The sequence below is a fragment of the Myiozetetes cayanensis genome, unplaced genomic scaffold, assembly GCF_022539395.1.
Source record: "Myiozetetes cayanensis isolate MyiCay16 unplaced genomic scaffold, myiCay2020 scf7, whole genome shotgun sequence".
In the NCBI taxonomy this organism is placed as follows: Eukaryota; Metazoa; Chordata; class Aves; order Passeriformes; family Tyrannidae; genus Myiozetetes; species Myiozetetes cayanensis.
In genome coordinates, this window is record NW_026087964.1 from 5,908,998 (window position 1) to 5,932,139 (window position 23,142).

General features: G+C 42.1%; 2 protein-coding genes across 21 annotated transcripts in view; both read left to right on the forward strand.

Moving 5' to 3' along the window:
- Positions 1–2,464, forward strand: part of SH3BP2 (SH3 domain binding protein 2) — a 36,623-nt gene extending 34,159 nt beyond the window's left edge. For all 4 annotated transcript variants that reach the window (XM_050337996.1, XM_050337997.1, XM_050337994.1 and 1 more), the window contains exon 13: positions 123–2,464. In XM_050337996.1, coding sequence (XP_050193953.1) covers positions 123–260 — 138 coding nt within the window. In that variant the 3' untranslated portion in view covers positions 261–2,464. The remainder of the gene's footprint in view (positions 1–122) is intronic.
- Positions 2,465–9,097: 6,633 nt separating this feature from the next.
- Positions 9,098–23,142, forward strand: part of ADD1 (adducin 1) — a 63,718-nt gene continuing 49,673 nt past the window's right edge. For 3 of the 17 annotated variants that reach the window (XM_050337977.1, XM_050337979.1, XM_050337990.1), the window contains exon 1: positions 9,926–10,367. The gene's annotated coding sequence lies outside the window, so the exon portion shown is untranslated. Of the gene's footprint in view, positions 9,226–9,907; positions 10,368–23,142 lie in introns of those variants that run through there. The other 14 variants (XM_050337973.1, XM_050337976.1, XM_050337983.1 and 11 more) reach the window with 12 other exon arrangements.

A 23,142-nucleotide genomic window follows, 5' to 3' on the forward strand; every position in this document is an offset into this window, starting at 1 on the left:
AGCAGTTATATGTTTGAAAGAACTTCTTAGTTCTGACGATTGTGTTTCAGCTTTTTCTCTCTAAACACTGAGTTGGAAGCATTACTGTCAATGATTACACTATGGTTTCTGTTCTACAACAGGATGACAAGTTTTACCTGGATTCAGACATCATGTTTTTGAACATGGGAAGTGTGGTTGAATACTACAGCACTCATGTCTTACCTAGTCATGACAGCCTGATGCTTCGGTGTCCCTATGGCTACTCCAAACCAAGGTGACACGACAGCCCTAGCTCACTGACACCCCCTGCCCCTGAGTTAACTGTGGACTCCTGCCACTGCTGGACATCCTGTTGTTTGCACACACAGACTGAGTCTCTTCCCACCATTTATTCTCACATGAATTGTATATAAACGCCATGTAATGAACTCTTGGTAAAACCTTACAGTCCAGATCAGTGGACTTGATGGTCTTTTCTTTTAAAAAGATCTGAACTGATGATGCTGGGAAAGCTGTCCAGGATACCCAGACTTTTCACAAAACTGCTGCTATTACTAATCTCCTTGGAATGTCGAAGAAGGGCACGAACAAGGAAGTGGTCTGAATACAACTGATCCAGAAAATGGAAACCTGTGGAAGTCTATCAGAATTTACTTGTGACAGGGAATACTAATACTCTGACTTAAAGGTAGTACTCCTAAAGTCAGCACTGGTGCTCAACTGAGATATTCTTTTGTACTACTTGTACAGTTGGCGTGTAAATAACGAAGACTTCTGTGCAAACTATTTGATTTACTGTGGGTAAAGATGATCAGGAAATCTGGCTTTTTTTTAAGCCACCTCATACATGCACGTACCTTCCGAGTACAGTGGCTGCAGTAATCGCTGTCAGGTGCTGTCCAGCTGATACACTTGTGGCATCTCAAGACTCCTTAGTGACATGCACTTCAGGTAAGTGTGGAACAATATTGAGCCTCGTTACCAAGTTCTGAACTGGAAGGGTTTGTGCCGCTGGAATTTTTAATGGGTATAAGAAAATGGGTTCTCTCACACTGCCATAGTTAAAGGTTCTTTAAAACAAAACACAGAAAAAACACCCTGAAACCATGATTTTGATACTACTATAAATCTTTGTGGTCAGGATCAGTCTCTTAGGATCAGATTGTCAGCCCATTGCATTGTTTTCTCTTCTAGGGCAAAACACACTGCCCTAATCTACTACCAAGAATTTTTCCTTTACTAAAATTTCTACCCAGTTTGTAGTTGCATGTAAAATAAAATCTATTTTTAACATACTATTGGTGATAAACATTACCAGGGTGCTTGTAATATTTGTTCCCTAATGTTTTGGGGACAGGTATCCTAAATCCAAGGGGTTGATATTTATGCCTGAATTACTCTATTCTTAAATTTTAATAAGGAGGAAAAATTTGTTCTAATAACCTGTTAATTCTCTTCATCCAAAAGTACTGTCATAATGGTTTCATACTCTAATAATGTTAACAATAATTGTAATAATAATAAAAAAAATCTGCCACTCCTGAAACAGAAGAAGGTACCTAGTTTCTGTCAGTCTGAATCTGTCTCCACAAACTCCTTTGTAGTAGGATCATACACAAGAACTGAGGCAAGAAACTCTGCCTCCACCTTTGCAAGAGGCACAGACATATACAATATCAGTCTTTTGATCTCTGTTCCCACTGTAATTGGGTTTATGTGTATATGAAGTACTCAAAATTCAGATTCTGTTGAATATTGGATATTTTAAGTTTCTAATTCCTTTTATTTTAAATTAGTATCCCTGTGGTTCACTACCCTGACGTGATCCACTCTAAAGAGGGTTCAGCCAAGACAGCATTTATAAAATGTTTTTGGCAAATACATACATGTATATCAGAGCAGGTTCAAGTTTCTTGCAGTATTCACACATACTGTTTAGAGAATAAACTTTTCTCTGTCTGGGAATAATCAACTTAATTGTTTCATGACAGTCATATCTACAGTCTGTTCTCTTTGGGGCTCTATTCAGATATTTTTTTCTACGCATAAGCTCAGAAGATTTTTAAATTGTACACATACACTTAAAACATAACACTTTCTTTACCTGTGTAATACAAAGGTTGAAAATATGTAAATTTTTGTGTTAATTTCGTTTTGTACCTAAATGTATAGTTTTCTGAAATGGATAAAAACTTTCAGTGCCAGTTCACCTCATTTTGTGTGGTCATCTTTAATTTCGTGGGTGTGTGTTTTAATGCCCTTCTTGTAGTTGTGGTAGATACTGTTAGACTCTTCTAACCATGGACTTAAAGGAATTAGTTTTCAGCTCCCTTAAGAAACAAATCTTCATGTAAGCAACTCTCAGAAATTTGACCTTCTGGTTATCAGGCGGTGCAAGGTAATCCCCTCATCCCTCCAGAAACAGGTAGGAGGGTTCCAAACAAATCTGCAGTCACTTACACACTTTCCTCCAAGCCCTCTTGCTCCCCTGTACTACTCTGTTTAATGCCAAATCAAACCAAGTTAAATTTCTGGTGTCTGTAGGGAGGAAAGGCACAGCTAGAACACGTGGCTCAGTGTGTCTCCTGTACCTCTCACTAAGCTGCCTCTCTTCATTCTTTCACCACAAAGCAGCCTTTGTGTCTGCAGCCTCCTGCACGCTCCGTAGCTTTGAAGTAGTTTGTTGGGAAATGTAAAAGCATTTGGTGTGCAAAAAAAAAAAAAAAAGTTTATAAATTTGGTGATATCCAAGTTAAAACTAATTGATACTAGTTTGGAAAAAGGTTTGCTTCCTCTGTCTGAACCTCCAGGAAAAAGTGTTACAGGTGCTGTTTGAGGAGGAGCGGGGGGGTTGCTGTTCTAGGGGAAAGAAAATTAGAGTGCTTTTGAAAATTAAGCAAGGGACAATCAATCAACAGGCAGCATGTCATAAAAAGCGAACCAATATCCAGACGCTTTTTCTATGGCAGTAAAGGTGCTTTGTGTCAGCAGTCAAGTAATCCCTCGTTCAGAACTTCAGTTTTTACAAGAATGGGAATAAGCAACGAGAGTATTTGTAGCCTCAGGTGCTTCATCCTTTGGAACGTGCAAAAGGGCACTGAAGATTTCGGAAGCTTTGACCGTGATTATTTAGAATCTGGGGACATCTGCTGGTCAGCCTGTTCCACGCAGGGATCCACACGACCTGATTGCAGCCGCTGAGCATGTGCACGGAAGTCATTAGAGAGAAATCAATCTTAAGAGACTTCAGATAGAAGCCAGAGATTAAAGCTGACTTCAGGGGGAAACTCAATGGGCCAGGTCTTTGAAACTTAAGACTCTTTTGGCTCGTCTCTCTCATGTAAGTAGCAATGTTGTTTAGCAAAATTACTCATTTGAATGTCTTTTAACCTAGATGACAACCAAATTAGTTCATATTTCTATGTTTAAATTATTCTTAAAATAGACTTTGAGGTTGAATTTACCTAATGGACACCTGAGCACCACCTAAATTTATCCACATCGTGAAGCATTAAAGAGTTGTCCTGAACATGAAATACTTTACCAAGCAGCAAGCAAATTGCATGATGTTGCAATAGTTTCTATCTCATGAAAAAGTCAACTCCTTCATGTCAAGGAGGGTTTGTTTTTTTCCTAGCAGTGGGAGTGTTTGAGATGCCCGTGATTACAGACCCATAAATAGGAGAGCTTATAGTTCTTTTACTATAAATACCTGAAGTACCAAAATACCAAATACTACTCCACCTTCTAGAGCAGAGAGCATTTGAGCTCACTTTAATACTGGATGGGCTGAAGTGATCAAGCTCAGTAGGCTTCAGGTATGCAGCAAGCCTTGGAGCACAGCCAGCTCCAAATCTATTCCTTCAGGGCTTCCATTCCTGTATCTTAATTACAGGATGGTCATTACTCTCCCACACTTGTACCTCCTTCCTTGCACTATCTAGTTCCCAGGAAGTGGGTAATCCAACCTCCTGGTGTGGCCCTAATGGGCATGGAATCTTGGAGATAGCAAAGAATTGTTTTTAATGTCATTGCATTCACACACATTCACTGGAGTTGGTTTGCACAGAAATGACAGTAATATCAACCATTTAGAGGATTAGATCTCTGGATGTATAAAATCCATATATATGTGGAATATATATCTATGAAATGAGGGAAAAGCACCTAACCCTTCTTTGAGTTACCACCTCCTCTGCCTTTTAACAAGCACGTTGTGCAAATGCCCTCCGTGTGCCATCTGGGCACAGTCGGTTCTCGGGCTGGGGGGCTGATGTGCCCTGGAATTCTGATCTGGAAAGCCATTTACATGGCTGGAGCTTTGCGCCCGTATGGAAAGCCAGTGATGTGAAAGGGCCACCTCAGCAGCACAGAAAACAGGTGAGTCTGTTCTGTGGAAACTTAGTAAAGGGTTTTATTACAGGGCAAATAGGGAAAGATGTGCCAGGTGTGGCCTTGTGAGCTGTTTGTTTTAGGCTCCGTTGATTATGTTATGCTTTAATTTATACTGTGCTAACGTTCATGGTTGGGGTTTTTTTCCAAGGAAATGACAGCCACACCCTGACCATGGGAGTGCTGCTGGAAATGTGCCATTTTAAAATTAAATATGACTTAGGGGAATTAAAAACTTGATTTTCTAATATTACAAAGGTTCTCTCAAGATTAATTAATTTTCTCCTATATATAATAATAACTAAAGTATTAACTACCTTAAAATATTTTTCTTATGCTTTTCAGCCCTCCTCGTTTCTCTGAACTTGCCCTGGTACCTTTTTCCTTTCTTTGTTTTACTCTCTTGGGTCTGCTTGTAGTTGTAAAGTTAGTTCAAAAGTTCTAACTTCTTTTAGTGACATTTTTCCTTCTCCTGCTACTAAGGATGAAGATGTTCATCAGAGAGCAGCTAAAAACAATTTCAGCAGCTCTGGTCACACTGGAATTCATAGAGAAGCAACTTGCAGAGAACATACAACTAGAAGGCAGATGATCCTTAGGAAGGCATAGATGTTGCAATTGAAAGAATTGGATTTATTCGGAAAAGCATTTTGGAAAAACAAACCCAAACCTCCACAAAGAATGCTGGTTGCTGGAGTTCCTTTGGCTGAAGCAATCATTGAACCTTTGGTTATGTTTCACTGGAACTGTCACAAACCAGCTTGAACCATGTAGCTCGACTGACATTTCATCTCAGTCATATATAAAAATTTCTCTCTGCTTCCTGAACATAGAGTCAATATCTTTGAAACTTAAAGCCAAAGTGGCCTCTCAGTTTAACAGATTGGATAAAATCTGGCAACATTTAGTATGGGCCTGTTCCAGCTGCTCTGTCCTTCTCCCACCTGCTGCTTCAGTTATCTTTAATTTTTTCAGCTCAAACCAACCTCCAGTGTGTTTTTGTTTCCTTGTGGAGGGAGGTGAAAGTAGACCAGAATACATTTTTTTCTTCCATGTAGTTGTCCTATTGAATGTTTCTCGTACGTACTTTAGAGTTTGTTTCTATATGTGATTTTCAGTCCACTGGGAAAGCTCTCCATCCTTGCAGAAATCAGTAAAATTCAAAAAAGCAGTTTCCTGTGAAGAGCATGAATTCATACACTTTAGACACAGCCTTACCTACACTGACCAACTTCAGTAATACTGCACATAAACCACGAGGTATTATTACTGCCGTTAATCACAGTTCAAAGATAACCCATTACATCATTTTAAAAAAAAGGCATTTAAGTTGAATAATTTCAAAGACAAATCCCTCACAAGTCTTTCAGTAGTAATGCTGCCTGTGCATAAGCTGCCTTGTCCCACCCCCAGCAGAGTCCTGTGTGCCAGTGAGAGACAGGGCACCTGGGGCTGCTCTTGGGGGATTTTGTACAGATAATTTGTATTTGTCCATGCACACCCTCCCAGTGCTCCAGCTCTGGTGTGACTGGCTTGGAACTGGCTTTTACTTTACTGGCACAAGGGAGTTCCAATGCAAAGACTCTCCATGGGAAAAGCAGCAGAGAGTTCACATACTGGCATTGTTTTATTTAGAGGAACCAGAACTTTGCCTGGGAAATGGAGTAAAAGGTCTGTGTGAGATGACAATGAATGATGACAGTAGGGAAGCAAGTCCTGCCCAGTCAGGACAGAACAGTTCTGGCAGGCCAAGGAAGATCTACCTTGATGATACCATTCACGGGTTAGAGGTAAGAAAACTGACCTGGAACTGCTTATGTGGAGTGAGTGCAGCCCACACACAGGAAAAGATAAATGTCCTAGGGCCAGATGCGTGACATCAATCCAGTGCTGTGCTTCTCTCAGGCAGCTGTAGGCATTGGAGCACCAAGAAGTGCTAATGCCAGGAAAACAGGCCAGCTGCATAAAAACAACTGTACAGTAATTTGTAAATGAATACGTTCACACTGACACTTTGAGACTGTTTGATGTAAGTTGAGTCCAGCGCTGCTGCTGCTGCTCAAGCCTGCTAAGGAGAACAACTGACTGTGGATGAGTCAGCAAGAGGAACATCTGTACTGCCTGAGCAGCACCACGTTCTGACACCTCTCGTGGGAACATTTGGCTGTCCTCAGCATCCACCACAGCATTTTTCTGTCTTTTGAAGGCCAGTAACCATTCTCCAGTAGAGGTGCAGATGTGCACATGGCAAGTGGAAGCCTACTGGCTACAGACTTGCCTTGGTCATTATCCCAGAGCCCTCAGCAGCAGCACAAAGATCTTGAGTCAAAAATACTTCAGCCTGAAAACTACTGCGTGGTTCACGCTGTACCTTTTGTTGTAGCTGTAATGCTGCAAACCCAGCTGGCAAGAGTTAACAAAGACAAGTTCTTCGTGTCTTAAATAATGCAGCAGTGCTTTTTCAGATTGTCTTGCCTTATTTCTGCAGCACAGTGTAGTGCTTTAGTGCAGTCCCTTGTGTTTCTGCCCATGTAACCCAACCTTTGCAGCAGCACTGCCCTCCCTGCAGCTGGGCAGGGGCAGGGCAGGAACCGGGTCAGGCCGAAAAGTGAACAGGGAAGATAAACACCATCACGCAGCAGCTGTCACAGTCTCGGCCTGCAGAGCGAGGTGGTTGATTCAGCAGGCAGCTGGCCTTGCCCCCTCCCTCACCCCACAGATTTTCCCTCAGATTCGCCAGGTAAAACAGTATTTTCTCTGGCCTCACAGTTACGGGAGGTGACACGAGGGGCAGGGGAAGGCTGGGAGGGGGCAGTGGGGACCTGTGCCCTTGGGCAGGTCATGGAGTAGGACACGAGAAGGGTAAAGGAACAGAACTGTCCTGCAGCAGGAGAGTGAACAGGAGCTGATAAAAGGCATCCTTTGATCAGCCCGAGCTGCCTTTGCCACTGCACCCAGCGGTTACACAAACACTGAGAGAGCACTGCCAGGGAAAGAAATGACCCAGCCCTCCCCCAGCCCCTGGGCACTGCTGCTGTCCTCAACATCCCATCCTTCCTGGCACTGCTGGTCTTGGAGCCGTGCACTGAGCTGGAGAGGAAAGCTGTTCAGCTTAAAACAGCTTAAAGCAGTATTTTTTTTCTGAGTTGCTTTTAACGTGGATTCTTTCTCCCATTTACTTTTCCAGACGAGAGAGAGCTTTATGTGTTAAATGCCACGGTGAGGAAAGGAAAGAAAAGGAAGAGAGGTGCCAAGATGAAGGAACATTTTGACAGATAATCAAAGGGAAGACACTGCCTGAGGCAGGAGGCTGGAGCCTGCAGGTCCAGAGCAAGGACAAGAGTCTGCTGGCTGCTGTGTACACACATCCACTGGGTTGAACACGGGGACAGGCAGGTGAAGGGACTTTAATCCTCTAGGCTTACTGCAACAGTTCTTACAAAAAGATGTTCAGACATAATTTGCTGACCATCAGTAATTACACAAGCACGTGTCCTGCTGTGGGATGGTTTTGGTTGGGCAGATCTATGTCCAGCAGGGCCTTCTTGTCAGATGTGCCACAATCATTCTGCGTCATTACCTGACAACCCAAACATCATTTCTGGAGGCTGAATTCACAGATAAGTTTACATATATCTCTGTGGCTCTTCTCCCGTTCTGAACAGTAAACGGATGAAGATTAATTGCCCAAAAGTGAGAAGTAGGTAAGTGGAGTGTGTTTCCGAGGTGGAGGTGGCTGGAGCAGGCTGGATTCCTCCCATATTCCACAGGAGGTGTCTCCTGAAGGCACCCATCAGGTTCTGCTAGCTATAGTCTGCTTCCCTTCCCTACTTATGGATAACTTGGGGGTAGGAGTTACAGACAGCACAGGAGGAGAGTTCAGTGTTTTTGAGAGCATGTTCCCAACTCTTCATTCGGCAGGCAGGATTCTATACAACAGTGTCCAAAAAGAAGTGTAAAGCAGCAGTCTTAAAATGATACAGAAATGAAAGTAAAAATGTACAGAAAATGACGACAGATGTCAGAAGAAGTTAAGTTTACAGTTGGTGCTTTACTTCCAGTGACTGCGACAAACTGCGGGGTTATAAAAGCTACACAAGATTCAGAAAGATCTCAGGATTCAGAAGATCTAAGGAGGTGATCGATAAAGATCTAATATCTGTATACCAGCTACGCGACGTATCTGCTTTTCCTGAACCGAGCGCACGGCTTCTCCTCAGCCTGGAATTCAACACCCGCAGGACATCCCGCCGATTAAACACCTTCGGGTCTGACAGGTGTCTCTGGCCCTCACCGAGGCGGTTCTCCAGCTCGACCCCCGCACTCCCGGCCCGCCCTGGCCTCGTCCGAGCCGGCGGGATCGGACACGGCCACGAGCCCTTATCGCAGCGCGTCCGGCCATTAGCGGTGCCTGCCCGCCCCTATCGCCCGGCCCGCTCGGCGATAAGCCCCGCAGGTGACGCGCCGCTCCTCTCCGCAGGGATGCAGCGCCACACGAGCCCCCTGGCCCCGCACCCGAGGCTCTTCCCGGCCCTTCCCGGGGAGCCCCCGGCGCTGCCGGGGCCGCGGGACCCGCCGGGGGCGGCGCGGCCGCACCGACCCCGCCCTCCTCCTGCCTGTCCGCCAATGGCAGGGCCGCTTGCTCGCCGGGCGTGCAGCCGCCCGCCAATGGGCGGCGCCGTTGTTGGGCTTGCGGGCTGTGGGAGCCGCACCCTGTCGGGCGGGGGCCGCTCGGTGCCTGAGGGGGCGGCGGGAGCGGCGGGAGGCGGGGACGGGCAGGGACGGCGACACCGGCACAGGGGAGCGGCCGCCGCGGCCCCTTCGCTTCGGCCCCTTCTGCTCTGCCCTCGGGTGAGCACCGCGGCGCTGCGGGGGAGGCTGAGGGGCGCAGCCGGCGGGCGAGGGGGCGGCGGGGGCTGCGCGGAGCGCAGGAGGGGTCGTCAAGGCGGGGGCGCCGCCGCCGGACCGGCTGGCTCGGCTCGGCTCGGCTCGGCTCGGCGCGGAGGGGAGCGCAGAGGGGGCTGCGTCCGCCTGGAGAGCGGCGGGGGGGGCGGCGTGTGCTCGGAAAAACCATCTGCGCGCAGGGTGCCCGCGGTGCGGGGCTGCGGCGGTGCGGGGCCAGCGGGGCGGCGGGGGCGGCTCGGCGCTGTGCGGGGCTGTGCGGGCTCTCTGCGGGGCTGTGCGGGGCGGGCTGAGCTGCCGGCGGCGCGCAGGTCGCTGCCAGCCCTCCCTCGGGGGCCGCGGTGTCCAGCCCGAGCCCGCCGGGATGCTCCGGCCGCCGCAGGACGCGGCCGCGGGGCGCCGGGATCTCCGTCGCACCGAGCGCTGCTGCGGCTGCCGGCGCTGCCCCCGCCGACCCCCCGGCTCCGCCTGCCCCTTCCCCGGCCTGCGGGCATCGCACCGCCCGAGTCATCGCCCGCAGGGGGCACGGGAGCGAGGGAGGATTGGGGACGCGCGGTGTTGGGGGCTGGCGGGGCACCAGCACCGGCAGCAGGAGGGCAGTTGTTTTGTCTCCTCTGTTGGAAGGGGTGTTACATTTTAGCGTTTTCAGGGTTTGCTCTTGATACAGAATGTCACATGCCTTTCTGCACGTAATTACGGCGCGCTCTCCGCGCTGCTTTTAGGGTTGATTCTTAATCTATGTTGGCTTTGGTTAAAACTAGCAATTAGGGAGGGGGAAAATCCAGTCAAGCTGGAAAAATACCCGTAGCTGTGCCGAGATGGGGGCTAGGAGTAGCACTGCACTTAAATCTTTCATGAGATGCTGCCGTAGCTCAGTGGTGTAACCTCATTGCTGGTTTTGTTTTATTCCCTGCTTTTTGGGAAGTTGCTGTAGGTCATAACATTATCATATACCAGAGGCGTGCTGTTTTCTTGCACCGTGACTTACATCTTCATACAGAGCTTTGCAAAACATGTCTACCTTCAGCTTGTGAATTCTCAAACTGCAACTACAGCTGGATAATTCCTGAACGCTTTGCTGAAAGCTACAGGTATCTCCATGCACGCAGGCTGTTTACGGCTCTGCTTCTTGGAACGTGACTGAATGTGCCACCGGAATTCTTGGCAGTTCTTTGCTGCCACAAATTTGTTCTTTTTTTCTTTATTTTTTTTTCTTTTAAATAGAGCAAAATAATTTACTTGAAAAATAAGGAAATACAAGCTGTTTCTAAAACAGGCTTCTGTTTTTGTTAATTCATTATCTTGGTGTAACAGTTCTGTATCTCAGTTAGGAAATATTCTTTTAAGAGCAGTTGTATAAGTGAGGAAGAAATGCAGCTATGGAATAAACTTCTAGGGCAGGTGGCTTTGGTATTTTTTTTATATTCAGTAAGCAGATTTGATTCCATCTTTTAAAAATAGTCATAGGTGAACGTAATGATCTATATAATTTGCCTCGGTTACAGAATTTAAGCTTGGGGGTTTTCTTAGGAGGGTTTTGAGGAAGAGGCAACAGCAAGTTTACACATCTTTACTGTCGCAAGATGATAATATGTGCATGACTGTGTTTGCATGTTTAAGTATCTTGTAGTTTTACTGGAGATCTGTTTTCCATATGAGGTTCCGTGCTGAGAATAGGGCTTTCTAGCCAAAAACTGTTGTGTTGATTGAATGTTTTCTTTCCGTGGCTGACTGTTATAAAATGGTGTGAGAAATCTGAATCTTTGTTCTTCATCTGAAGCAAGTATTTTTGCCGGTGTGTTGTGCCAGTAAGTTCATTAGAGAATGGTTCACTAATGCTGCAGAGTGAAGAAGGTCATTTACTACATCAGTATTTTTCTGTGACAGCTCTTTTTAGGTGTCTCCAACAGAAAATGACTCAACTGTTCTCATTCTTTGCGATTCGCCATCGATGTTAAATTGATGTGTGAAAGGGGCTCAGAATAACCTGGTCCAGTGGAAGGTGCCTGTGGCAGGGGGGTGGAACTGAATGATCTTTAAGACCCCTTTCAACCCAAACCACTCTGTGAATCCGTGCATGGAATTGGATCATTTAAATGAGATTGTACAGAGAAAATGCATTTGAACACTGGGACTGACAGAAGGAGGGATGAATCTGCTTCATTCAGGTCTTGCTTTTGGAGGGGTAGTTTCACAGCATGAACTGCCCTTAACAAATCTCATCCAACATTCTGTGACTTGCTATAGGAGGAGAAAACTGAATTTTGAAGTATCCAATTTTGTTAATAAATAGAGTGAAATAGTAGAACTGGAGGTTTCAGAGTAGGAGAAGGCTGCTTAGCGTGTTGATGGCTCCTGTGCATCCAACCTGTATGGGACAAGTGCCTTCTGAGGAGGCCAGGCAGTAAATCTTGTACCCACTGCTTTTCTGACTGGCAGAAATACTTTTCTTAATTATTAAAGAACTGTAGCAGTTGGGAATAGTGAGTAATTTATAAATCCCAAACTGTTGCTATGCAAATGAGTCAGTCCTGCTGTGAGGGAAAAGGCATAGTAACAAGACTTGCCCACTGCTTCTGTGAAGGAGAGAATATCAGTGGGACTTGTGCTGTGCACCAGGGACACCTGAGGCGTGGGGACAGGAGGAGAAGTCATGCTGAACTTCTGACTTGGGTGGCTCCTAAATTTGAACTTGCTCTCGGACCACGCTGCATGATGGAACGCAATCTCTGAAATATTACTGTATTAGTAATTCAGACTGTAACTAAATATTTCTTAGGCATTTATAGAGTGATGTGTGCTTTATGTTTGAGAAGTGATTGTGAGGAGTTGCAAGTGTAAGTTTACGCTGTTTATTCCATTGTGCAGGTCACTTGTCATCTGCTGAGGAACTTGTCTAAAGCTCTTCTGTTAAATTATACATCTTCTAAAGTAACAGGTTCAAAAGTAGGTATATTTTAAAAATAGTAGAAGTTCCTAGATTACCTGAGTTTGACAGTTTCCATTCATATAGTTTAATCAGCCTTCTCAGGGGAATGGGAAAATGTTACCTAGTCTTGCTACTTATTCAGCATTTTTCTTCAAAAATACTGTTTTTGGTAGGGCTGGGGGCAGTAGCTGTGTAAACCTGTTAGTAGAGAAAGGTGTAAAATGTGAAATATGTAAACCAGTTTATTTCCTGAGGAAAGCTTCTTTTCATCAGAGGTAGTATTGCTTAAGAAGCACCATTTTCACAGACATATTGATCTATGATAGTTTTTACTTTAAAATTATGCTTTCCTATGGTTACTTTCTCGATCCCTTTAAAGTATTGTGTGTACAATAACAGGGTTCTGTAATAATGTAAGTTAACATCTGTTGCCATCTCAGTAAGCATCTGCTGTTTATTGAAAGCAGTCTTGATAATCTTTAGTCAAATTGAAGCAAATAATTGATTTCTTTCCTCACCACTCAGAGGATGTTTTTTACTGTAGTCTTGTCAGTTCAGAAATTTTGGTGGTTGGTAGTTGCAAGGGAAGAGGCTCCAGGAAATGCCCGTTTTAGAACTACTGCTTTTCAGATCAGGTACAAGCTGAGATGATAAATAAGCTGAGATGATGTCATTTGCCTTGAGGGCTCTGTTCTAACATTCTAACCAATGGTCCTGATCTTGAATAAAGTTGAAGTATTGCTGCTGCTTTGGGAAATTTTGAAGTCTGACTGTTCTTTACTTCAGGGCAAATTAAGTTTCAGGGTAGAAATTGCTTTGAATAACCCCTGCCCGTGGGGCTGCTGACCAGCACTGTGATTGCTGGGGCTGCTGGACTGACCCTGTGACCCCTCTGAGAAACCGCAAACATTGTCCTTGAAGGTGCAGCCAAACAGGAGCAACAACTTCTTCAGCACCTTCCCGACTCCCTCCTTTGACCTTGCTTATTGGATTGCATTCTGAGAAATGATCCCTGCCTGCCCTGCTGGATGCAGTTGTTACCCAGTGAAAGATGGACCTTCCAGCCTCAGATCAGTTGTGCCAGCGAGAGGGACATCAGAGGAGTTTTTCACTGTCACTAATTTGAGTGGTTTTCCTGGCAGATTAATTAAAAATTAGCATACATGAAAGCAAATGTGAATTCAGTTTTAAAACTCCGATGTCAAGGGCTACTCTTTTAAACTGGGATTTGAAGTTCCTGTGCTCTTCAGACTAATTAAACATTCCTTTGCATTTTTAATTGACTGATTTATTGGACTTTGTCTTTTTAAAATTAGTGATTTTTGTACTGTATGTTATGTATGATTTTCAGATCTTGACTCATGAAATCTGAAAAAATAAGGAGTAAAATATTTCAGAGTTTGGAGGTTTTATTTTTCTTTCATCTATGTAACTGAATTGCTGTAGAGGGGTCATGGAAACAGAGAGTAGTAAATGCAGTTAATCAGTAACACTTTATGGTATCTTTGATACTTTCACATGAAATGAGTAGATGAATGTTGTGATATGGTTATGCACCAAAGATTAAGGGGAAATCAAATTACTATACCTAAGATCTTCTAAGTTCTTGTAATCAGTAAACATGTAAAAGCAACTTTGGACTAAAAACTGTAATATGACTTGGAGCAGTAGAAACTTAGTTTATTTGGGGTTTGGTTTTGTGTTGTACCTACACATTTCAAATTTTTGTTGTGGTGCTTCTTATGGTTTTCATTTTTATCTTGTTTTAGATCTTGAATCTCGAGAGATCTGATACTCTATTTCAGCTCTGTTGTAGCTAACACCAGATTAAACCAGAAAGTGTTGGGGAAAACCTTGACCCATGAAGGCTGCCTTCTGTGGGTTGTTTTTGTTGGCTGTTTGTTTTGATTTTGTTGTTTGGGGATTTTTTTGTGTGTGTGTTACATACACATGAGCATCAAGTTACTGTTGCTGCCCTGTGGCTGTGGAGGTGAAGGATAAAGCGTGCTGTGAGTTTGGTGTTTTAACAGATAAAGCCATTTCTTTGGGTATTGTCACTGCAAAATATTGATGGAAATCTGTACAGTTTATATGCTTGTGAAACGCCCATTCCATCACAAATTCACTGAAAGAAGATATTGCTGCTGTTGTGCATTAACTGAGAGATCCAGTATACTGGGTTTTTTTCTCCAAAAAATCTTGTCTAACAAAGCTTTGCAAACTGATCTTGAATGAGCACAGCTTAAAGTATTCCAGAGTTGAAGGGACTTTATTTCCCTTTTCACTTCACCTTCTGAACCTGGCAGCTACATTCAGCTACATTTGCCAGGAAAATGGTGACTTCCACCATGAAAGGTTTCTACCAGTAATGAACTACTAATGTGATGGCCAAACTCATACCCTCACTAAGAGCAGAAAATGGCTCCTGGTTTGTTTTGGGAAGCAGGAGCAGGTGGCTGTGGAGGTGCCATGCACTTCCAGCCTGTCAGTACATGAGGAGCTCTGGGCCAGTCCAAGCACATTCTACCTCTTGCAGGGCTGATCTGGGTGGGCCAGGGCCCAGATGGAGGGAGGAGCCAGGATGGACTCATGCAGGGTATCTGGGGGAACATCAGAACTTGGGATAAAAAGGATAAATAGTGAAGCAAGGAGACTTCAGTTGATAGGAGATGATGTTTCATTACTTCTGTCGTCTTCCTTTAGTTGCTTTCAGTTACTGGAAAACTTCCTGTGGTTTTCAGGTAAAATTCTACACAGCTCATGTGTTGCTTTACTCTTTAATGTCACTTCAAGTTTCCATAGGATTTGAATAATAGATTCAGTGTAAAGCACAAGATTTTATTTTAAATCCAAAGTATATTTTCTTTCCTTACTGTGGATGTAATTTTTAAGTCTACCAGTGCACATAGCAAGGGGTGATGGGGGGCTTGGTTTGTTTGTTTGCTTGCTTGTTTGTTTTTCCCCCTCCCTCTTGGGCTTAGAGTAAAATCTATTAGATGGTGAGTTTTCAAAGATATTCTAGTAATTTTGGCTATAACTGATAACTTAGAGGCACTCCAGAATAGTTCTATGTCTTTTATAGGTGAATTCAGGATAACGTGGTGTTTGTTTTTGTGAATTGTTTTTTCATGAAGTGTTGGTGGCTTGAAGTATACAGTAAACATTTATTTGGTTATGTAGAACAACTGCAGTACAGTATTACAGTGTTGGATCTATTAATAGGCATGTAAAATAAATGAATAATGATCTTAGATGTTTGCTTAGATCTCAGCTGTCCCTATGAAATGAATGGTTTTTTCCCTGTTTGCTTATATAGTGATTTTGGTAAAAAGTTAGTCAATTCTTTAGAGTTTTCCCAAAGCAAGAGAATAATACATGGTTTGGATGGAGAGGAAGAGGAGATTTCCATCCTTTATCTAAAGGAAAGCTCTCATGTCTCTCATATGTCAAGGAAAGTTGGTAGGTAGGTTCCCAAGCCTTGGACTCAGAGAGTCCAACTCCTGTTGTTCTCTTTGATCGCTGCTGTTTGAAACTGAACAACTGGGTGATTTTCCCACTTTGCCTTTAATCTTCTTTAGAACTTGCACTGATTTTAAGGCTGTTGAATTATGTGGACCATCTTACACTGAGCTTCTTACCCCTGTCCTGGAGGGAGTGTTCTTGATCGCAGCACAGGGTAAGGATTTTTACAGGTGGGATGTCCACTTCTAGGTCTGCCATAGTCTTTATTCTTGATCTGGGACACTTTGACTCAATTCCAGTCTGTTAATGGAGATGTTGGTTTAAGGCCAAGGAAACCCCAATGAAGATGACTGTGGCCCCTCTTCACAGTGGTGGCATGATAGTCCTTCCAGTATCCTCCAGCTTTTCCCTTACTGCAGAAACTTGGGCAGGAGCCAAGAGCAGAGAACACAGTGAACAGTTTGCTGCACAACTTGGAAGAAGATAGTCTCTCAAACTGTCCTCTGGCCTGCCCAGCCACCAGAAAATAAAGAGCATTTTGGCAGCTGGTCAAGGAAAGCCAGAAGTGGTGAACAGAAGGCTGGGAAGCATGGTTAAAATCTGAATGTCAGCCAGGAAAGCTGGTCTTGCAAATTATGAGGGCAGCCTTATTAATTGAACATTCTGGCTGGTGGAAGAGTTGCCTGAGTCTTAGAGTCTTTATGGGTCAATACTTACAACTAAAGTGGGGAGACACCCCTCAATGCCTCAAGCAAAGCTTGCAGTGTCAAAAATAAACCTTTGTAGCTGCATTTGCCACTTCAGCTGCGTGTTCAGTGGGTTTAGGATCCTATCTAATGAGAGTGTGCTAAAGTATTGAGATAGCTGGTCTCCCAAAAGACTGACTGCTATTTTTCTTGCTTTTTTTGGTCAGTAATGTATGTGTCCATTTGTATGTAAGCAACCCAAAATACAAAAAATGTTTAAGATTGCATAGTGAAAAAATACACGAGTAATTAGTAACTTAGGATATCCTACGTTTGTTTTTTTCACAATGTCACCTTTTTAAAGAGCTTGAGCTTAATTTCTTCATTCCCTGGTTTTCAGGGCATAAAGTCATTCCTCTGCTCACATATGTTGTTGAAATATGTTAGTTCTGTACCAACTATATTTTCAGAAATTCATTACACTCTCGAGTCAAATGAGGGCACAGTATTGCACATTTTCAGTAGTGTAGTTACTTGACTCACTTAATGAGGCAGATTTCAAATGCTTTTTTTCTTTGCAGACCTTTAATCAGGACTAGACACCTTCCTAAAAATATTGTTATCAGTTATTGGTAGGGAGACCTGTTGTGATAGCAGATATTTAATGGTAGAAGGAAAAGGTGAGGTAATTCAATCCAAAATTTTGCTTTTGCTACTTTGCTTCTTGTACTAGATTTTGCTTGTTTAATTTAGTCCTTTATTTGATGTATTAATCATTAATGAATAGGATAAATTCAGTTAATTTGACTGCAACTCTAAATTTATTCTTTCAAGATTTGATGATCTGACAGAGTAATCTGGTTATTTTCCCCTCCCTCTTCTCTGTTGCTATAGTAATCCTAAATTTGAACCTTACTTCTGCAGGCTTTTTTTTACCTTCAAGTAAGTTTTGTAATAGCTGTGCAGTGTGTTCTCAAGCCAAAATACTGATGATGCAGGTTGCTTTTTTTTCATTTGGATCCATCATCTGAGGTGAAGCTGAAATTAAGCGGCTTTACCTTGCCTTCTCTTTTTCTAGCTCTGGCATTAATCTTTTATTCATGTTTCAGGCATGCATCAGTTAGGGGAAAAACAAGCAAAAAAGGGCCCAATTAAAGCAAAAAAAGACCAAATGTATCTGAGTGTCACAAAAAGCTGTTCATAATGGTAATTACAGAAGTGAACATTCAAACTGCAAAGCCCATAATACAGATTAGCATCCAAGTGTTCTTGCAGTTCCAGTTTTAGAGCAGCGTTCAGGGCTTACCTGATGAGGTGCTTTCAGCTGCTTTTGGCATGGCTGAACTTCTGATACAGCAACAAATGCGGGTAATTCTGGCAACTGTATAAAATATTTATGCTCTCACTAAACTTTGATTTTTATTTTTTTTGCACATACAAAAAAAATGAAGCTGCAAGATCTAACAGGGTTACTAACAAATTGAAGAGGAACATCAAGAGTAAGCAGAAAACCTGAAAGAGACTGTTCACCTGTCTTGTCAGGAAGCACGGGGACAATGAAAAAGACTAAAAATAATTTAGATACTTGTGAAAGACTACATGAGAAGTTTGCCTTAATTTTCGTTGAAGATAGCTTTGAACACACCCACACTGGCAAATAGGTCGGACTGTAGTGAGGTTATAAAAATGATTTCCATAAAGATAAAGTCGGACTTACAGGGTGCAGATCAGTGGGAATATATAATGTTTACTCTGGAATTTTGAAGCAGGTAATCTGTGTAATTAGAGGCTCAATTATGTCAATGCAGAAGGGTATTGGATGGTTGGCAAACAGTGATGGTAGGTCACAGTGTTAGGAGGAAAAAGTGATTTGGGGTAGTTATTGCATGGTTAGTGTGACCTCAGTGTACAACTTTTTGTTTAATGGAGAAAGAGAAGCTGTTCTGGCTGGAGGTAACATGGAAAGGGTGATACAGCTTTTAACAGAGGAAGATTTTTTGGAGAAATCCAACACCTCTCTTTCATAAGATCCCTGATCTTCCTGGAGAGGATACATGGTTAGAGCTGACCTCTTTTAACTTAGAAGTCATATAATGTGCAATGTGAATATATAATGTGAACCATGGAGTGATGAAAATTGATTTTAAATGGTGACAGGATGTGTCAAGTATGGATAGAAGTGGATGTCCAGAAGATGATAGATTGGAACTATGTAAGCAGTGGAATTTATCGAGGATCAGTTCCAAGATTTAGTATTTTCATTGAAATTACTGATCCATTCTTATGTCTTGTACCAATCTCATGTTTTCTCATCAGATGTCAAGAATCATAAAAGAAGGTTTTGCACAGAACAAAGTTGAGACCTTAAGACATGAACAATAGAAAAAGAAGTTGTATTAAATAGCGTTAAAAGGTTTATATCACTTAAGGTTGACAAACCTCTATCAAAGTTAGCAACTGAGAACAGGATTAGGATAACCAGTATGCTGTTGTTGCCCTGCTGATATTTCTCTTCAAAGAAACAAAGTGGTATTGACTTTTTCTGGTACTTGTGAAAGCTTATCTGAAATATTGCATCTAATTCCTATCGCCCACCATCAAGTAAAAAGGACATTTGGACTGAAAGAGGTCCAGGGACTGATTCCTGGAACTCAGAGAGTGTCTTGTTTGATCTGGGGAAACCAAGTATGGAGGAGGTTGCTCTTCATAAAAAGAAGTGAAACAACACAGGAGGGTAAAAAGAGCTTTTTATGCTTGAGATACAAGAACAAATGGGTATAAACTATCCAAGAATAAACCTAATCTGGAAATTAGAAAAGATGGTTCCTAAGCAACGGAGGCAAAGAAGTCTGCAGCAGCCTTCCCTTAGGAGTAGTGGAATAAGGCTCTCTTTAAGATGGAGCTGGTTAGCTTATATAAGGGGAGGAGGAGGGGATTTGATGTAGTTTTCCACAGTACCTCGGGATTTGAACTGCTTGACCCAGAATATCCGTTTGTTCCCAGGGTTCCTGTCTTGTTAGTTAAAGATGATGCAGTAACTTGACCAGATACTGCCCAGACACCGGTGGGTACATGGATGGTCCTTGTCTTTTTCTTGGACAAATGCACCAGTTGCATTGTGACATACAGATATCTTATATCAAGGGATAACAGATGTTAGACAAGCTGGATGTTTTAAGTGCTGTTTAATGGAATACCCTGCATTGTGTCTTTTGTAGTGGCTGTAATTCTGTGTTTTGCATTCAGAAATCCCAAGCTGACACAGAATAACTCAGTGGATTTAATAATGAGCCCTGTATTGTTTTCTCTCCTTTCTCTCCTGTGTGGTTGAAGGAGGCTGCCCACAGCACATGCATAGCTGTGTCATTGTCTTCATATTTCTTTGAGAGCTCTTCTTTGAGCTGCTTAAAAAAAAAACCCAAACTGATGCAAACTGAAGGGTTGATGTGGTGAACACACCCCACACCATGTTGCTGTGTATTGTCTTGCTCTTCATGTGTATTTTCCTAAGATGCTGTCCATCTAATAAGCTTGGAATATCCCTTTTTGGGGAAGCATTGTGCTTGTGATTGCACTAATGAGAGACACTTCTATATCTCTGTCTTATAGAAGAGCGGTGGTTTTAAAGGAGACTTGACAGAGAAAAAGGTTCTACTGCTTTTTCCCTGACAGAAAGACAGTAATTGGCAAATTGAGAAATTAATGTTCCCTGAGGTTACAATATTTTTCTAATTTATTCAATTGTTAGGACATGTTAAATCATGATTTAATTCCTGCTGAGGTATTTCAAACCCAGGAGGGAACTTGTAAACACTCATTTGTGCAATTGTTTTGTCTATATCAGTAGCTTGTATTACTGGATGTGGTTTTTATATGTGCAGAAATACAGTAACTGCTTTGTATTTTTCTCTTCTACATCTCTGTGTTACTTATTTGTTCTAAATGTTCATCTAGAAAACTTCATTTTAGGAAGGAAGTTCAAGCATGGAAAGTAGCTTGGTTAGGACAGGTTAGAAATTTAATGATGTTTGAAAGGTTCCTTCCTGACTGTGCTTAATGTGTTTTATTGACTTCCCTTCAGCTGTTAGTTGAATTTCCTGTTGATTTTTGGGTCCAAACAATTGCCAAAGCAGTGTCTAGTCCTCTCTGTGTGCTGAAATTAGTTTTCTTTATTCACAATTTAACAGTATTTTAATGTTTTCAGAACTAATGTGGAAGACTAAGAACTAGATCTTATCCCTTTAAATTGCTGTATTCACACATAATGATTAATATGAAAGGTAAATAATTACGTAGGTATAATAATATCAATGACTTAAATGGCACTTTCCACATGTTTCAGTCTTGGTGTTAGCTAAATTACATCCCAAAATACAATTTGGGGCAGAAGTGATAACAGCTATAATTTTGAAAGCTGATAAATAACAGTTTATACTTTAAAGCTTGAGTGTTTATTGTTATATGAGTATTGACTAAATTGACTTAATCTGCTTTATTACTTAGACATTCTGTGAAACAGGTATGAACTAGAGAGAGGCTGATGTATTAAAAGAAATATGTCCAAAGTCTAGAACTGTTAGTAATCTCCAAAGTGTGGGTGACTTAGCAGATGTCACCTTAAAGCTCTTGCAATGAGGAGAATAATTTTATGAATACTGGTATTTTGGAAGAATGTATTAATGTGTGTGCAGAAAGAAAACTGTACAAGGTGATTATCTTGACCTTTTGTTCTTAAAGTATGTTTTTCAATTAGGCTGTATAGGATTTGTCATGGTAACTTAAAAGGTGTCTGATTAAAGTAAATGTTATTACTTTGGAGTAATAGAAATAATTACTGAAATATGTAGCAATTTTTTTTCCAAGTCATTTAGTGCACATGGCATTGGAACCTTGGCTGTTTCTCCCTTCTGTTGATCCAGGTAACGTGTTTGTTGAATGAAAATATACTGTTAAACACTGGAGAGAAGAAAAAGCTTTCTGGCTGCATATGCACTCTTTAGACTTATTTTTTTTAAATTCCTTTGTCTGTCAAAATTGCAGCTGAGTATTGCTCAGCTGTATTAAATTGGGATAATCTTTACTTTGTTGTATGGTCTAGAGCAGCATCCCCTGCAGATGTGGCCTGTGGTTCTGGAAGGGGGGCAGTTGACTTTGGAATCATTTGTATTTTCAACGGCATTTTCAGATCTGGCATTTTGGTCTCTTATTTCATGAGAACCATGTCAACTTTGGGTTGTTTTGTTTTTATGTTGTGTCATGTTAGCTGATGACACTGTTTTTTTATAAGTAGCTGTCCTTAGAGGTAATTTTTCATGTTGGCACCGTGCCTCATGAACACACAAACCTCAACTGTCTTGTAAAGTGATGGTGCATGTTGATATGCAGTTTGATCTTCGGAGGATGAATCAGGAAAACCTTACTCCCCTTCTCCCCCCAAGAAGAAGGGATGTATATCCCTTCAGAGACTTGTTGGATTAGATCAGTTTGCCTGTGGAAAATGTAAAGGTGTAGTTGGTGGGAATGGGAGGGTCTGCAGTGTCTGCACAGAACAAACTTGCAGCAGGGAGAGACAGTAACAAACACCGGGCAGTGGGCTGATTGGTTTTTGTTACCAGTAATTCCTTCCTACTTTATGATAAAGTTCTAGAAAATGGAAACAACTTGTATTTGAGGTAATGGTCTTGCATAACTTGAGACTTGGAGAAGAGTGAGGAACTTGAGGATGACAGAGAGTTCAGGGATAAGGTTGATAACAGAATCATAAATAAGAATAATTGAAGCCAGTGAGATACATTGCTATTATGTGTCATTGAACATCTTTATAAAACCATCTGAATTTTAGTGATCTTGATAGAGGTTAATGACATAAGGGGGGAAAATTTGAAGTATTACCTGGTTTTTGTTAGCTGATCTATGAAATTCTGTAGTGTCTAGTACTAATAGGAAACAAAACAGCAGACAAGTATGAGGAAGGAGAGAAGTTAAGGTTGGTTTAGGTTGGAAAAGACTTATGAGAAACAGTGAAGTAGAATGGAAAAATACATTGATACAGTAAGGTCAGAAACAGTTTTTAAAATCTGGATTGCATTACAGAGAGGATTTCTGTAGGGCTTTTTTTAAAGATAATATGTTTAAAAGACACTTTAAAAAAAAAAAGTCACATTCTGTATTAGCCCATGAGACTTTCTGCTGTGAGGTATTGTTACAGTCAAGGGTTTAGCACAGTGCAAAATAAGATTACACATTTTATATCAGTTATGCTTGGAGTATTAGAACACATGTAACTTCTTCATGGTGTAGAGCATAAATCGCTGCAAATGAGTGCGTGTGTTATTCTGATCTTAGAACTGCACACAGGCCATAGTAATCAGGATATTGGAGACTTAAACCACTAGTTTGAGTTGACAGGTTTTGCCCCTTTGGACAAAGTTTTGACATGTGCTTATAAAACCCCAAATGGTTTTGACTCTGAGAGCTACAGAAACTCTGTATACAAAAGAGAGCGCTGCAGAATCTATTCCTTATGAAATCAGGGCAGTTGACTAAATAAGCACCAGGCTTAATATTTGATCATTAGAATTTCCAGACTTGGTTTTTAAAAAAGAGAAAAACTTTAAAATCTCGATCTACTAATTTTTAGCTTCAAAGCAGCTGAAGTTGAATGGCCAGTGTAAATTACATGTATCTTGTGTGGGGACTTCTGGATAGAGGTAACATAGAATATATTGGGTTTTGCATATGCACAGAAAGGTAACAGTGTTAAAAATGGAGTAGTAAATGCCATTTATC